General features: G+C 42.1%; 2 protein-coding genes across 20 annotated transcripts in view; both read right to left on the bottom strand.

Annotated features, from left to right (window-relative positions):
* Nucleotides 1-4,095, bottom strand: part of PPP3CB (protein phosphatase 3 catalytic subunit beta) — a 49,706-nt gene extending 45,611 nt beyond the window's left edge. For 3 of the 7 annotated variants that reach the window (XM_045568997.1, XM_045569001.1, XM_045568998.1), the window contains exon 1: nucleotides 3,876-4,095. In XM_045568997.1, coding sequence (XP_045424953.1) covers nucleotides 3,876-3,960 — 85 coding nt within the window. In that variant the 5' untranslated portion in view covers nucleotides 3,961-4,095. Of the gene's footprint in view, nucleotides 1-1,162; nucleotides 1,243-3,875 lie in introns of those variants that run through there. The other 4 variants (XM_045569002.1, XM_045568999.1, XM_045569005.1 and 1 more) reach the window with 2 other exon arrangements.
* A 1,526-nt stretch (nucleotides 4,096-5,621) lies between these two features.
* Nucleotides 5,622-13,756, bottom strand: part of USP54 (ubiquitin specific peptidase 54) — a 114,578-nt gene continuing 106,443 nt past the window's right edge. For 10 of the 13 annotated variants that reach the window (XM_045568984.1, XM_045568983.1, XM_045568986.1 and 7 more), the window contains 4 exons: nucleotides 12,489-12,607; nucleotides 12,034-12,174; nucleotides 8,151-8,337; nucleotides 5,622-6,960 (listed from right to left, as the gene is read on the bottom strand). In XM_045568984.1, the coding sequence (XP_045424940.1) occupies nucleotides 6,401-6,960; nucleotides 8,151-8,337; nucleotides 12,034-12,174; nucleotides 12,489-12,607 (1,007 nt within the window). In that variant the 3' untranslated portion in view covers nucleotides 5,622-6,400. The remainder of the gene's footprint in view (nucleotides 6,961-8,150; nucleotides 8,338-12,033; nucleotides 12,175-12,488; nucleotides 12,608-13,756) is intronic. The other 3 variants (XM_045568989.1, XM_045568991.1, XM_045568994.1) reach the window with 1 other exon arrangement.

Below are 13,756 nucleotides of genomic sequence, written 5' to 3'. Positions count from 1 at the left end.
TATTTTTGTTCTCTCCCTACAGCTTTGAAGCATACAGCAGGCAGTTAACAAATATTTGCTATTTGATTATTGTGATGTTCCAAAATAATTGTTACATGCCATACATGGATGCCCAATTAGCTTCAGCTTATTTCATCACTATGCACAAGAAAAATTTATGGTGAAATGAAGTCATATGATTGGCACTAAAACATACCTTATTTAATAAATCAAGGTTCTTTTCACCAAACTTTTCCTTGCAACTCTTGCGAATTCATTCAGTATCTCTGGAACCTGAAGTTTTTGTCTCACTACTGAATAGCTTTATTTCCTACTTGGCATTTTCCTTCTAAGATAACTTGTTACCATAGTGTTATCTCTCCTTCTTGTATAAACATACACACACACACACACACACACACACACACATATTCTCTGTTCCTTTGCTTTCTCTAGGACACATGGTACTAAAGCTTTATTTTAGTATGGTTAACAGTTTAATGCGGGTGGAAAGAAAAAGAAAATTTTTCAGAAATTATCTTTTTACATAGATAGGTCCACAAATTAGACTTGGTAAATAAAAATTAAAATATAATGAAATAGAACTAGCAAGAAACAGTGAAGTAGTTATGTGACCCACAAGACCTCCATGGATCATCTGAAAATCTGTAATGAAAATAAACAATCCTAATAAGCAAAGATACTGGAAAATACTTTAGCCAAATGACCTCAGATTTGTAAGCAAGGCAGCTGGCAACAGAACCTAAATGAATTGTAAGGCTGCCCATCAGAAATACACCAGTTTAAAAAAATTAAAACACATACACTCCAACATTTTGGTTCAATCTGAAAGTCTGATAATTTAAGGTTAACACAACCTAAAAAATATAGAAAAAATGTTAAGACAATGAGTCACATTGTAGGTGCTAAAAGGAACATATACATGATATAGACAATGCTCTCTGAAGTGATAAAGATGAAATTTCTATCAAGATTAACTTACTTGGTAATCTCAAGAGATAATCCAGCTTTACAAATCTGGGACCTAGTCTATACACCAAAAGGTACATTTTAAAAGTACTTGGGGGAAAAAAGAAAGTATCTGGACAATTCAGGTCAAGTAAACTTTGGGAGGAAGAAGAAAGGCAATACACATAAATTTAAGATTTTGAGTTTTAATTACCCTTGCCAATTTTGCTGATGTGGCAGTAAGGCATACATGCAGGAGATGTTTTCCCTCTTTGTTTCCATTTTCTTATTTCCAACTTAGCTAAAGAACAGAAAAATGCTTAACAGAATATAGTTAAAAGGACATATACTATCTTACCTAAACCATTTGGGCTATATCAACTTTCAAACAGAAGAATTTGACCTGAGCCAGCAGCTGAAACAGGCTCAGAACAGAATTTGTTTTAACCAACCTAGGAAACCTAATCACTAATCATCAGTGTCATAGTTTACTACTAATAATTTTAGTGACAAGGTCATCACATTCATCTACGAAATCACCTACAGTATTCCAAGTTCCCAAACTTTACAAGAAGTGAATTTCATGCATCTGATACTAAACACAGAAAGACCTATACGCTTTTAAGAACTTACATGACCATAAAATGTAGACCTTCTGACTACAAGCACAGAGCAAAAAATTTAGAGACAATAACAAGTTTCAGGGAGGAAGAGAATACTTACAGTGAATGCCAACGGATGGTCTCCATAATATTACAACTGTGAAGTGGTACAGATGCAAAACTAGCATCACATCCTGGACTTAAAAGAAATCTGGATTTTTAACAAGCTAAACTTAAGTTGAACTAGCACAGTGGTCATTTTTCCTCTGGCAATCAATGTTCTCTATCATCAAATGTAACATTATGATACAATTATTGAATGTAGAAAGCAAGAAAGAATCCTGAAGATGAAATTTAAAAGTGGATTTCTGGATCCATATTAAAGATGAATTTTCCAGTAACTGCAAGAGACTCCATAAGCAGTGCAAATTAGACTGTTACACACCATTTCTAAACATGTAATCCACATCAGTCATTTCAACTGGCTAACAAATTCCACAAAGAAATGAAAGTTGTCTTCATGAAGAACATACAACTAAGCATGAGATACGATAACCATGAGCTTTAATTAACTCTAATTTTCTATACTAATAAGCTCCTTTCCTATTTACCTAAATCAAATGGCTTTTATTCCATACCAATAAACTGCAAATGTGACTGTCTCTTGGACTCACAACCCACCTATAAGGAATCTGCCTTATGCTTGGAATCTTATTTTTATTGCATTAAAGCAGTACAGGAAAAAACATTACTATATACAACAAGGAACGAGATTCACATGCATAAGGATAGCATAAACTCATTGCTCAGGAATGTGACTGGTTATCCCATCTTACAGTCAGGTGAAAAGTGCCCAGGAAAATCAACACACAACACAGAAATACAGTCAGAAAAAGCAGCAGCAGCCAATATCCCCTGTTCCTACTCCCATAAAACTCCAGGATTTCTTGACAGAATTAATGCCTGAACTACCGATTTTTTTCTCTTTTAAGAAAGATTTCTCAGTACAAGGATTCCATAAACTCTTTATTCAGCTCATTCCAATGCCTGACCCAACCTGATATACTAACTTTAAAAATAATCCACATAAGCCTAGGGTGCAAATCAGTGTTCTTAAGAATCCAAGGAGGCTCAGATTGAAAAATTTAAATTTATAAAAACACAAAAAAGGTTTTCTTGTTTTTAGATATCTTAATGAAAACATATAGGGTCAGATTTCAAAAACTAGATTAAAACAGGGTTTAAACACTGTGTCAGTACATTTAAAAACCTGGATGAAAAAAACCAAAACAAAAAATAAAAGGAGTATCTATATTTTTTAAATAAACATTATACAAATAAGGAAAACTTTATTATACAACGACTTCAATTTATCAATCAAGCTACACGGTAAAAAAAAATCATTCCAAATTGTTTTTCATCTCCATAACAGTGTTTGAAGTTTTGAAGCTCTCCCAGAGAGCTTGGAATCTTAAACAACTCTCAATTAGCCCTGAATTTCTCTATATTTCACATTAGTCCGCTGACCTGTTGTGGGCAAACATACATAAATTCTGCCCTAGCTGAGAAACATTTAACTTTTTCTTCTAGAGGGAGTGAGTGGGTGTGTGTCTGCAGGGGCAACCCCTTTTGACCAAACAGTGTTGATGGTTTTCTAAATAAATACTTCTTCCTATCCAGAAGGTTTTTTCCTTTATGATTCTTTTACTCCTATTCTGCACTATAAAACCTAGCCTCACAATTCCTGCCTCGACCCTTCACCCTGGTCCAATCCCATATGGTTCCCCCAATTTCCGCGCTGGGTGGCACCTGAGGGCCGAGCGCGAACCCCTGCGGTTGGCGCTAGCAAAGCGCGGATAAGGCGGACGGCTGTCACTGGGGAGCAGGCGTGGGCCAAAGCCGAGGAGATTTCTGACCGCTCATGGCCGGGCCCCGCGTGGCTGAAGGGCTCTGAGCCCCTCAGTTCACCCCAGCAAGCCAGGAGTGCAGCTGTCGCGGAGCAGGAAGCTAATCGCGGCCCTTGCGCCGCTTTGACAGGCCAAGTAGGAGAAAAAGGGAGCTCACTGCAGCTAGCAGCCTCACCCCTTGGGCTAGGAAGCCCCGGAGGCAAAACCGCCGCCTGGCCTGAAGGCAAGCAGGAGCCCGCAGAGCCCGCAGCCACCGACTCAGCCCAGTCCAGCAGGGGCCCGCCCAGGGGCCACTCCCCAAGGGAGGCAGCCAGTCACTCGCCCGCCCTTCCGGGCCCGCTCCCGAGGGGACGGTCTCCCGCCCGCCCTCACACACAGTTCCTCAAGCCAGGCCCCCAGGGCTTCGTCCACCTCTCACCTTTGACGACGCGGTCAGCCCCAGGAGGGGGCGGCGGGGGCGGGGGTGGGGGCGGCGCAGCCCGGGCCGGCTCCGGGGCGGCCATGCTGGGCCCGGGGCTCGGCTAGGCTCTGGGCCGGGCGGGGTTGGGGGCGGGGGCGGCGACTACCAGAGCCAAGCGGCGGCGCCGCCGGGGAACATGGCGGACCCTCTTTCGCTACAGAGGGGCTAAGACCGGCATGCACCGCGCGTGCGGGGGCGGGGGCGGGGCAGGCTCTAGGGACTCGGGCAAAATTACTGAGGCTAGGATAGAAACAGGACGAGGCCAAGGGATCAGGTTAAAATTCTTTGCATGCAGAAACAAAAGATTGAGGAGAGGGGGCAGTATGTAGCTAGTTGCTGCGATGAAGGAAACACGACACTGGCTCTCATGGCGCTTCCAGTAAAATGGGGAGACATGATCAAACCTTAGAATCTCCTACTAAAATAGAGAAATAAATGTTTAACAATTTAGCTACCAGATCTGAGTACTAAAGAGTCGGCAGGGGATAGATACGAGAATAGAGGAAGCATTGTAGGTTCTAGAGCACAGAAGTGACCATTCAAAATGGAGTTTGAAAGAGAATTCTGGCCCTTGTGTTTGAGGTCTGGAATTGTCAAGAGTCTGAAGGCACAAAATAAGAAAGCAGCTGAAGCAGAATTAAAAGAGGTAAGGGGAAGAGAAGGAATGACACCAGGAGGTGTTCAAAGAATCTGCAGAATTCACCTGAAAAGGACACAGCCTCCTTCTTGATTCATTCCAAAAATAGATTTGGGAGTAAATAGGGAATTGGAAATTAGTTCCTTATTTATGTGCATGCACAGAATTTGGATCCAGGTGACTTATGGAAACTTCATAGAGACCAAGGTGACTGACATTCATGAGGAAGAACTGACTGTTCTATCAGAAATTATTAGAAAAGTGTGTGTATGACACCAGGGGATATGTTGAATCATGGAAAGGGACAACCATATCTACTAAGATCTATAGAACTTGATGGTATAGGATCTAAGTGCGATGGAGTGAGAAATTCCTGCCCCTCCTCCTGTTCAATAATATATGTGCTCAGAATCTGTTCATAATGTATGGTGATAATTAGGTAAGTAGTAGTCTGAAGGTCTCAAAGAGTATCTTCCTACCCTTTCTTTGTGTCAATCTCAATGCTCCTGAGAGCTGAAATAAAAGAGACAAGAAAGCCCAACAATAGGTATTTTTCACAAAGGGAGCCCACAAAATATCTTTTAGAGGAAAGGGACTCCTGGGAGCGCGGCAGGGGTAAAAATGGATCTTTCTGGCATGGAAGTGCCATTACATCACAGGGGAAAGGTAGGGGAGGGGCTGCCATGGGAAGAGAGCAAGGGATAGGAGTCACATCACAAACCTGTAAGGTGGAGGAGGGCACCAAGAATACATGGGTCAGGAGTGAATTTGTAAGAGGAATTTGAATCTCCAGAAAATCTTGCTAAGGAAGGGAGGAAGGAAGTGTTTAATGTATTGAGTATTGAGTGCCTCTGGCAGGAAAAGGATAGGAAACATGCTACTGGCCATAATGACAAGGAAAGGCACTCTATTTTAGGGCCCATTGACTCCCACCTTGAGTATATATCCTTTAACTCCTCTTTGGCTCCTCACTTCCACTCAGTCAAAAGTCACTTCATATATATGCCCAGGCCTTCCCACCCCAATAAAAAAAGCAAGAGCATACAAAAGGGAAGAATGACAAGGGATTAAATAGAACTATCTTATAGATTTATTAATGAAAAATACTTTACAAAAACAGTATGTTTGGCCCTAAAATAGTTCAGCTGAATCTGAGGGTTTACAACGGCGAATGAGCAAGTGGCAGTAATGGCTCTGCTGCTAAAGATAGAGGGTATGTTAGTATGCCTGACTCCATCTGTTCAGAAGGGCAAATGTTATATTGGCAGCTCCACATTCTAGGCCTAAGGTTTGGGGGCACAGAGCTGACAGGCCATAATACCTGGGCAGGTAGGTGGGCTGCCCTGAATGATGTGGTCAGAACCATGACCACAGGGCTACATTCCCTCCTGGGATGGGAGATGGGGAAGATAGAGGGTCAGGTAATAGGGATAGGTGGATAAAATAAGAGTAGAAGTTAGGCATATAGCAGGGAACAGAGGATGAGGGCTGAGGTGGAGGTGAGGGCATAAAGCATCCAGGAATAAAATAGTGAAATAGTGATCTTAAGATCCTAAGGAATGACTAGTGTCCAGAGTAATATCATGAATACATCTTTAAAGTGGCTCAAATAAAGTCCTTAAACAGCAGATGTTTCTTTTTGCTAAGGGAATGGAAGTTAGAATTTCAAATATTCCCTCCCAAAGAGCCAGGTCTCTTTAGAGGTTCCTGGCACCCCTAGGAGAAACTGCCAATTCTATGTTGAGATGAGAATAGCACAACCATGGCAGGGATGCAGGGTACCAACTCTGCTACAGCACAGTTTTTCAGAGAAAGGTGTGGCTCCAGGAAAGGAAAGGAGTGACCCTTACCACTGGCTGTGCTGCAGGGCTCGAGCCCTGATCTGTTCTTTCCCAGGGGCATCTGCTAGAACATACAGAAACCCCTCTCCCCGTGTCCTCCTGTGTCCAGATTGGGAGGCATAAATGTTTTGCCTCCAGTCATCATCCGGGGGCATATCTACTCTTCGAGGACCAGAGGTTCGGGGCCCTGGACTAGGACCTGAATTCCAAGTTGACTTCAGGGGCACATGAAGACTGCTGGATGGTGAGGACACAGGGTGAACAATGCGAAGGTGGGAGGGTAAGTGGAAAAGATCTCCCCAGGACTGAGCGTGAGGAACCTGAAGGCCCTGGCTTCTTTCTGGTAGTGTGGCAGTGTGGCTTAGCTGAGAATTGCACCCTGGAGTAGTCAGGAATCTGGCCCCAATGTGCTGGTTGGTCTCTGACCAGGGTCCCCAGGAGGCATCTGTTCTGGAACAATGGGGGAGACTCTGGTAGTTCAAAGTCCTTCCTGTGTACTTGACCCCTTGGGAAGTTTCACCCCTGTCACACATAGCCAGAAACTGCTGGACGCTCCTCGAAGTTCCTGGGGAGAGAAAAGAAATCCAAAGACTGAGTATCTTCAGAAAACCATTCTCTTTCCCAGAGCACCATTCCTGGCTATTCCACTCAACTCCCCACTCCTCCAAAAGCATACACACAAAGGAAAGAAGGAACTAGCTTTTTATTTCATTTTTTAAAAATATTAATATACATCAAAATCAAGTCTCTTACCTCCAACCTGGGCAAATTAAACAGTTGCCATACTTCTACCTCACTCCACTATAATCCCTCCTCCATCCTCCCCTACACACACAAGAATGGCTCCCTAATATAGTAAATGTATACTCCCTTTGTTATGACTCTACTCCTGGAACCACCACTCTAATCCTCACTCAGCTTTTGTTAACATGGTACCTTCACCTTAAACTGCCTCTGCTTACATTCTCGTTCAATCTCTGAGATCTCTGCTTTTGTTGACACCACTCCTCCCACACACACAACGTGGAATGCCTTTTCTATACATTTATTCAACCTTGGCACTATTGATATCTTGAGCTGATAATTCTTTGTTGGGGTGGGGAGGGACTGCCCTGTGCATTGTGTGATGTTTAGCAGTATCCCTGGCCCCTACCTGCTAGATTCAGTAGCACTTCCCCTTTCCCTACTGAGAACCACTGCCTTAAGCTGTATATTCAGTTCATGAGGGGAAAAACAAAAACATCTTACTGTGGAGGGTCAAAGAAAGACAGAACGATGCTGCCCACCTTCCCCAGGATTGTCTGGGTCTGTACACATGGCATGGTACTCCATGTAAAGGGTCTTTCCAAATCTCCCACTCATTCCTTGTCTTCCTAGACCACCCCTCAGCTGAGACTCAGATCATAGAAGGAGAGAAGACTAGCTGATAGAGATGACACTTTCTGTTTTGGGGTATCCCAAAGACTGGGTATTAATTCACCTTTGTCACTTAAAAGCTTATTTTATCATGACTGAAGCAGTTCATTCTCATAGGTAGACAGATTCTAGGGGTGCTGGTCTAGACCCTTAGTCTAAGAACCATGGTGCCCAAGAAATGATTCAGTCACAATGCATCTAGATCAATGCTTTGCCTTAAAGTAGTAATTCATATCCTTATACCACCCCACCTTGGGACACCCACCCCCACCCCCAGGCATACTGATTTGATCCTTAGAGGTCCACACTGGCATATAATATTGGATTGGAGGGAGTTACCTGGGGGTCTATGGGGCTCCCCTGCCATGCTGGGCATCAGGACATCTGGGGACAGGAACTGTGGTTGGGGAGGGTAGAGTTGGGGACCAAGGAGAAACACAGGAGGGTCATGGATGACAGGGAGGGAAGAGGAGCTGGAACAACGGTGCCCGGTTTCCAAATGCTTTTTCCTCACGTTTGATGAATCCTTATAATGAGACAAGACAAAAAGAAAACACAGAGATGAGGATTAACACACAGTAGGATGTGGTGGGTAAACACAGTAAGGCAAGCAGAGGGAAATGGAGGGAACTAGAGCACAAACGTGCCTTGTTCTGAAGAGGAACCCAAGTTACTCAGCCACTTTCCCCATCAGTCCCTCTACGAAACTCCAAACTTCAGATTCTCTTCCCTTAACCAGTCTTCCTCATATCCCTCACCTTTCTAACCCTGCAAGTCAGGTCTTTAGCAAACTCCTTAATGCTAACAGTAGAATTAGAGAGATTGAGATAGAAATTTAAAAATAAAGGAGAAATGAGAGAGAGAAATTCAGAAAGCCTGAGAGATTGAGAAAACAATTCTATACTTCTCTTAAGTATTGGGAACTAAAATATATATGCTTAAATGTAGAATCAAGAACTCTACTCCATCTTCTCTCCTGTCACTGCTACATTCCACAGCTTCCTCTTTTTCCTGTCAAATTTGTATTCACTGATGCTTATATCCTGCTCTACAGTCTATTAGTTATCCAATTTTGGGGTAAAGACCTAGAAATGTCTCCTTTAATATCTGAAACAATAATATATCCAAAATTGAACCGACATTCTTCCAAACTCCTCTTCCTGGTACCTCATTTTCCTAAGTCACCCAGACTCACACATTGGCATTGCCCTTGATTTCCCACTTCCCATCCACAATTCCATTAGTTGCCAAGTACTATCATTTCTACCTATGGATTTTATATTTAAACTCTCCTGGACCACTGTTGTAACAGCCTTCAATCTGATCTTCCTATCTCCCAACCACTACCTACCTCCTTACCATGGCCTACAAGGTCCTATGTGATATGGCCCTGCTAGTCCTTGCTTTATCTCCTATTATTCCTATACCTTTTATGCTCTAACTTTCTTAATGTTCCTCAAACATACCAAACTCATTCCTACCTCAGAGCTGTTATACTTACTGTTTCTGTTACAAGGAATATTCCTCCAAGGGTTCACACCTTCATATCACTGAGGTCTCTGATTAAATGTTACTTCCTTAGAGCTAATTTCCCTCATTACCCTATCAGAAAGTGGTAAGAAAAACCACTTTACTCCTTATTCCCTTGCCTTATTTTATTCTTCTTTATCATAATTAATATTGTCTGAGGTTACATCATTTATTTGTTTATTGCCTCTCTCCCCTAATAGCATACATTTCTTTTCATTTCCATATCCCAGCATCTTGAACAGCACCCGGAACAATGCAGGCACTTAGTAAATAATACATTAAATAAAATAATCTATATGCCAGTATATCTAATTTCCTTTACTAGATTGCAAGCTATTCAAGGGCAGAATTTGTATTGTCCCATCAGTGTATGCTCTCAGCACCTACCACAGAGTGACTGATGGTAGGCATTTACCATGCAACTTAAGGACTGCCGGCCCTCTCAGCATGTAACACAGCTAATTACTCCTTCCTTTTTGAAACATTCTTCCTTTGGTATCCATGATATCACATTTCTCTCGTTTCCCTTCAATCTCTCTGGTCTCTTTTTCTCAGTCTCCTTTTAGGGTTCTTCAGAAGAAAAATCACCTTAAATCTGATGTTCTTCAGGGATATATCCTGGCTCTTCTCTTCTTCTGGCAATACTCTTCTCCTCTTTTCAAGGGCTATGATTCCAAAATTCCAATTTCCAGTTCACATGTCTCATATCCAAAGGCCTACCGCCAGATATCTCCACTCAAGCTTAACATATACAAAATTGAACACATATCTTCCCTCAAATATATCACTATGAACCTATAAAATTTGGCTATCACAGCCGGGCACGGTGGCTCACGCCTGTAATCCTAGAACTCTGGGAGGCTCGAGGCGGGTGGATCGCTCAAGGTCAGGAGTTCGAGACCAGCCTGAGCAAGAGCGAGACCTCCGTCTCTACTAATAGAAAGAAATTATCTGGCCAACTAAAAATATATATAGAAAAAATTAGCCAGGCATGGTGGCACATGCCTGTAGTCCCAGCTACTCGGGAGGCTGAGGCAGTAGGATCGCTTAAGCCCAGGAGTTTGAGGTTGCTGTGAGCTAGGCTGACGCCACGGCACTCATTCTAGCCCGGGCAACAGAGCAAGACTCTGTCTCTAAATAAATAAAACTTTGGCCATCATCCTTTATACTCTTCTCCCAACATCCAGGCACGTAGTCACCAAGTCTCATTGATGTTTACTTCCTAATTGGCTCTCCAATACATCTACTTTTTTCTATCCTTCCAAACTCCTTACTGTGAGGGTTGTCTGTGTTCTTCGATCTACCGTTTGTTTTTATTCTTTGCAATCTCACTTGTCAACACTCTCCATCATCGCCCCTTACCAGACTTTCTAATCGTGCCATCCCAAATGAACTTCTTTTAGTTCAGTTAATATTTGCTTCAGGTACCTTTACCTGCTGTATTCTTTTTGCTTCCACCAGGAAGCCTTCCCTCATACATCAACCCTGGTTTAAATGTCCCTTCTATTATGCTCCCATAGCATCAAATCCTTACTGTATTATAATTGCTTGTTTATTTATCTGTCTCCCACAGTAGACTGTAAGCTCCATAAAAGCAGGGACTATATCTAACTCACCATTGTATTGCACCTGGCGCAATACCTAGAACATAATAAGCTCAATAAGCATTTGTTTAAAGGAATGAATCAATTAATCCATGATATAGAGGTCAGAGGAAAGGAAGCCAACTCTCCTAGGAAAATAATAATTTGCCATTAAATGCATTGAAGGTATACAAGAGCAAATGCTAGGCAGAAGAGACCACCTTTTCCAAAAAAGAGTAGCAGGCTGTTCAGAATTAAGAACTTAATGCAAAATAAAAAAAAATGATTGTCTCTTGGGAGGGAAACTAGATCTGAAGGGCTGGTAGGATAGAGACTTAGTTTCCACTCTATATCCTTTTATACCTTTTTATTTTTTGTGCCATGTATATAAAACTTGCTTTTACACTTTTATTGAACTGACCTTTTGGACAAGCTTCAATACACTGATGCTTTGTATCCTGCCCTTCATTGTAAAGAAAACTCGACTTGTCTTGGACAAGTGTGTGAAATTCTCAAAAGGTAAAATTACCTATAAACCTAGCCACAGATAGTATTTAAGTCTGTTGATCTCTACTAGCTTGGATTTTCCTGTCCCTTCCTCCTACAGATTATTGCATTAGTACCATACGAAAAGCCTCAGGAGAGGATTTTAAATCATTTTCCTTTTCTCATTAATGCACGTGCTTTACTTTATATTAAATCCACACTGGACACCACTCAAAAATGTACTGAGCGGTGGGGTGGGGAGGAAAAAGCAAAACAATACTCTGTCCCATTTCTTCCCTTCTTCCTTTGATTAGTGTAGTGGGTTCTGAGCCAATCAGCAGCCTTTGCTTCTCAGATTCTTCCCAAGGCTACTATGACTTTTCTCAACCTAGGGTGCCCTGTAACACACCCTTTCAGAATTGCTACAAGAAATGAACATTCCTCTGGGCTCCAATTGAATATGTATAAATAAAATAATGGCTGCATGTTCTCATTTTTGCTGAGAGCACATGCCTTTCCCTGAAATTACAACCTTCATTTTCTCCCTGTTTATTCACCTGCACTGTATTTTTACCTAGCAAGGAGGACAGTGCTCTGAATAGACAGACCCTGATTCTACTTACAAAACTGTGGGAAGAAACTGGAGCCTCCTCCCTCTCTGTGACAACGGTGCCACTGAGACTGCGTGAGATGCGGCGAAAGTTCTCTGCACTGTACTGTTCATCCTCCCCACACTCCCTGCTGAGGCCTCGGCAAGGTGCAGCCTTCAAACACACAGACACATACAAGCAGACACATAACACCAGACCTGTGGTCTTCCCTCAGACCCTGTCCGCAGGGATATGGAAAAGAATAGGTAAAGACTCAATAGTAGACACCAAATTAGATGTTATTTGTAAGGTAGTAGCCATGTGGCAATCTCTTCTCACTCAAAAGAAGCCCACTCATAGGCTTTTATTCTGATGGCCCCACATTACCAAGTCTCTGCCTTACCATCAACCCCACCACTCACATCTCTCCATACTCCCTTCCCCAAAACAATCCCCAGGCCCAGCACCTTAGCATCTGAGGCTGCTACCTGAGAAACAGGCACTGTGCTAGCTTCATGGAGACTGTGCTCCATTTCTGCTGTTGGGGTCTTTGAGAGACCAGGACCAGGGGCTGAATGCAACCTCCTCCCCATGCCATCTGCAGAGCCTGAGGAAGAAAAAAGAAATACAAGTTGAAGCCACCTCTTCTTCTGTGGTCTAAACTTTTAGCCTGGCAACACAAACTCAGGAGTTTTTGTCTCATTAAATAACAAATATGCATCCCTGAATCCAATGCAGGATATGCTCCTGAAATTTAGAAACAAGATTTTCAGAATATGGATAGTTTTCTGTAGGCCACAAGGGTCTCAGCTCATAGCCCTTTAAGAACTTTGTAGAGAAAGCGTTCTGTGGACAGACAGCTGAATGTCCTCGTCTTGCCTCATTTCATTTTTGTAAACATAATCAGCTTCTGTCAGACATGGGCCCAGGACTTTTAACATATACAGAGGAAATTATCTAACACAGTGATTTTCTAGAGAATCCATAGTGACAAAGTAAACTATTATCTCTGGACTCGTTAAGAACTAAAATGATCGTAGTAATCATCTATCATACCTCCTCACTTCATATAACAGGAAAATGAGTTCCAGCATCTGACAGGTAGTTAGTAGTTTAACCAGGATTATAATTCAAGTGTCTTCATTTTCAGCATGGTCCTCTTTATCATCTCACCTGGTAATTGCTTATTACTCTAAACAGAAGCTTTTCAGAAACATTTTACATGTGTAATGGTCTTTTATGTCCCACCCCACTTAGTTTCTCTCAATCACTTAAATTCTAAACAACTACTAAATGCTCCTCAAAATCTTTCTAGATTATTCAGAGAAGGGTTGATCTAAACTGGATATGTGTCTCCCAAGGTACTGTCCCCAATCTGACTAATTAAGTCTTCCATTCTGAAAATGTACATGCCCTTGACCTACATTTGCTACATATGTGGCCAATTCACATCTTGATTTGATACTATGATTCATATATGTGTATATATATGGTTAAAGCATGATATTGCTTATGTAAGTAAAGAAGAACAGTTATTTTCAATATTTCCTGGTACTTAAATGCAGTAGTTTCAAAACCACCTCAGATTGATCTGGGAGCTACTAAAAATACAGCTTCCTAGAGCTCACCATAGACCTAAATCAGAATGTTTGTGGTTGGAGCCTAGGAATCTTTATTTCCTTAAAAGACTCCCCCAAAGTGTAGGAATATATCCTTGTGTTATAGTTTTCCTAAAAAGCAACCTGAAAATCTCCAT

Source organism: Lemur catta, chromosome 14, assembly GCF_020740605.2.
Source record: "Lemur catta isolate mLemCat1 chromosome 14, mLemCat1.pri, whole genome shotgun sequence".
Lineage (NCBI taxonomy): Eukaryota > Metazoa > Chordata > Mammalia > Primates > Lemuridae > Lemur > Lemur catta.
The sequence above is the reverse complement of the archived record's forward strand: the minus strand, read 5'-3'. Positions and strand labels throughout refer to the sequence as shown.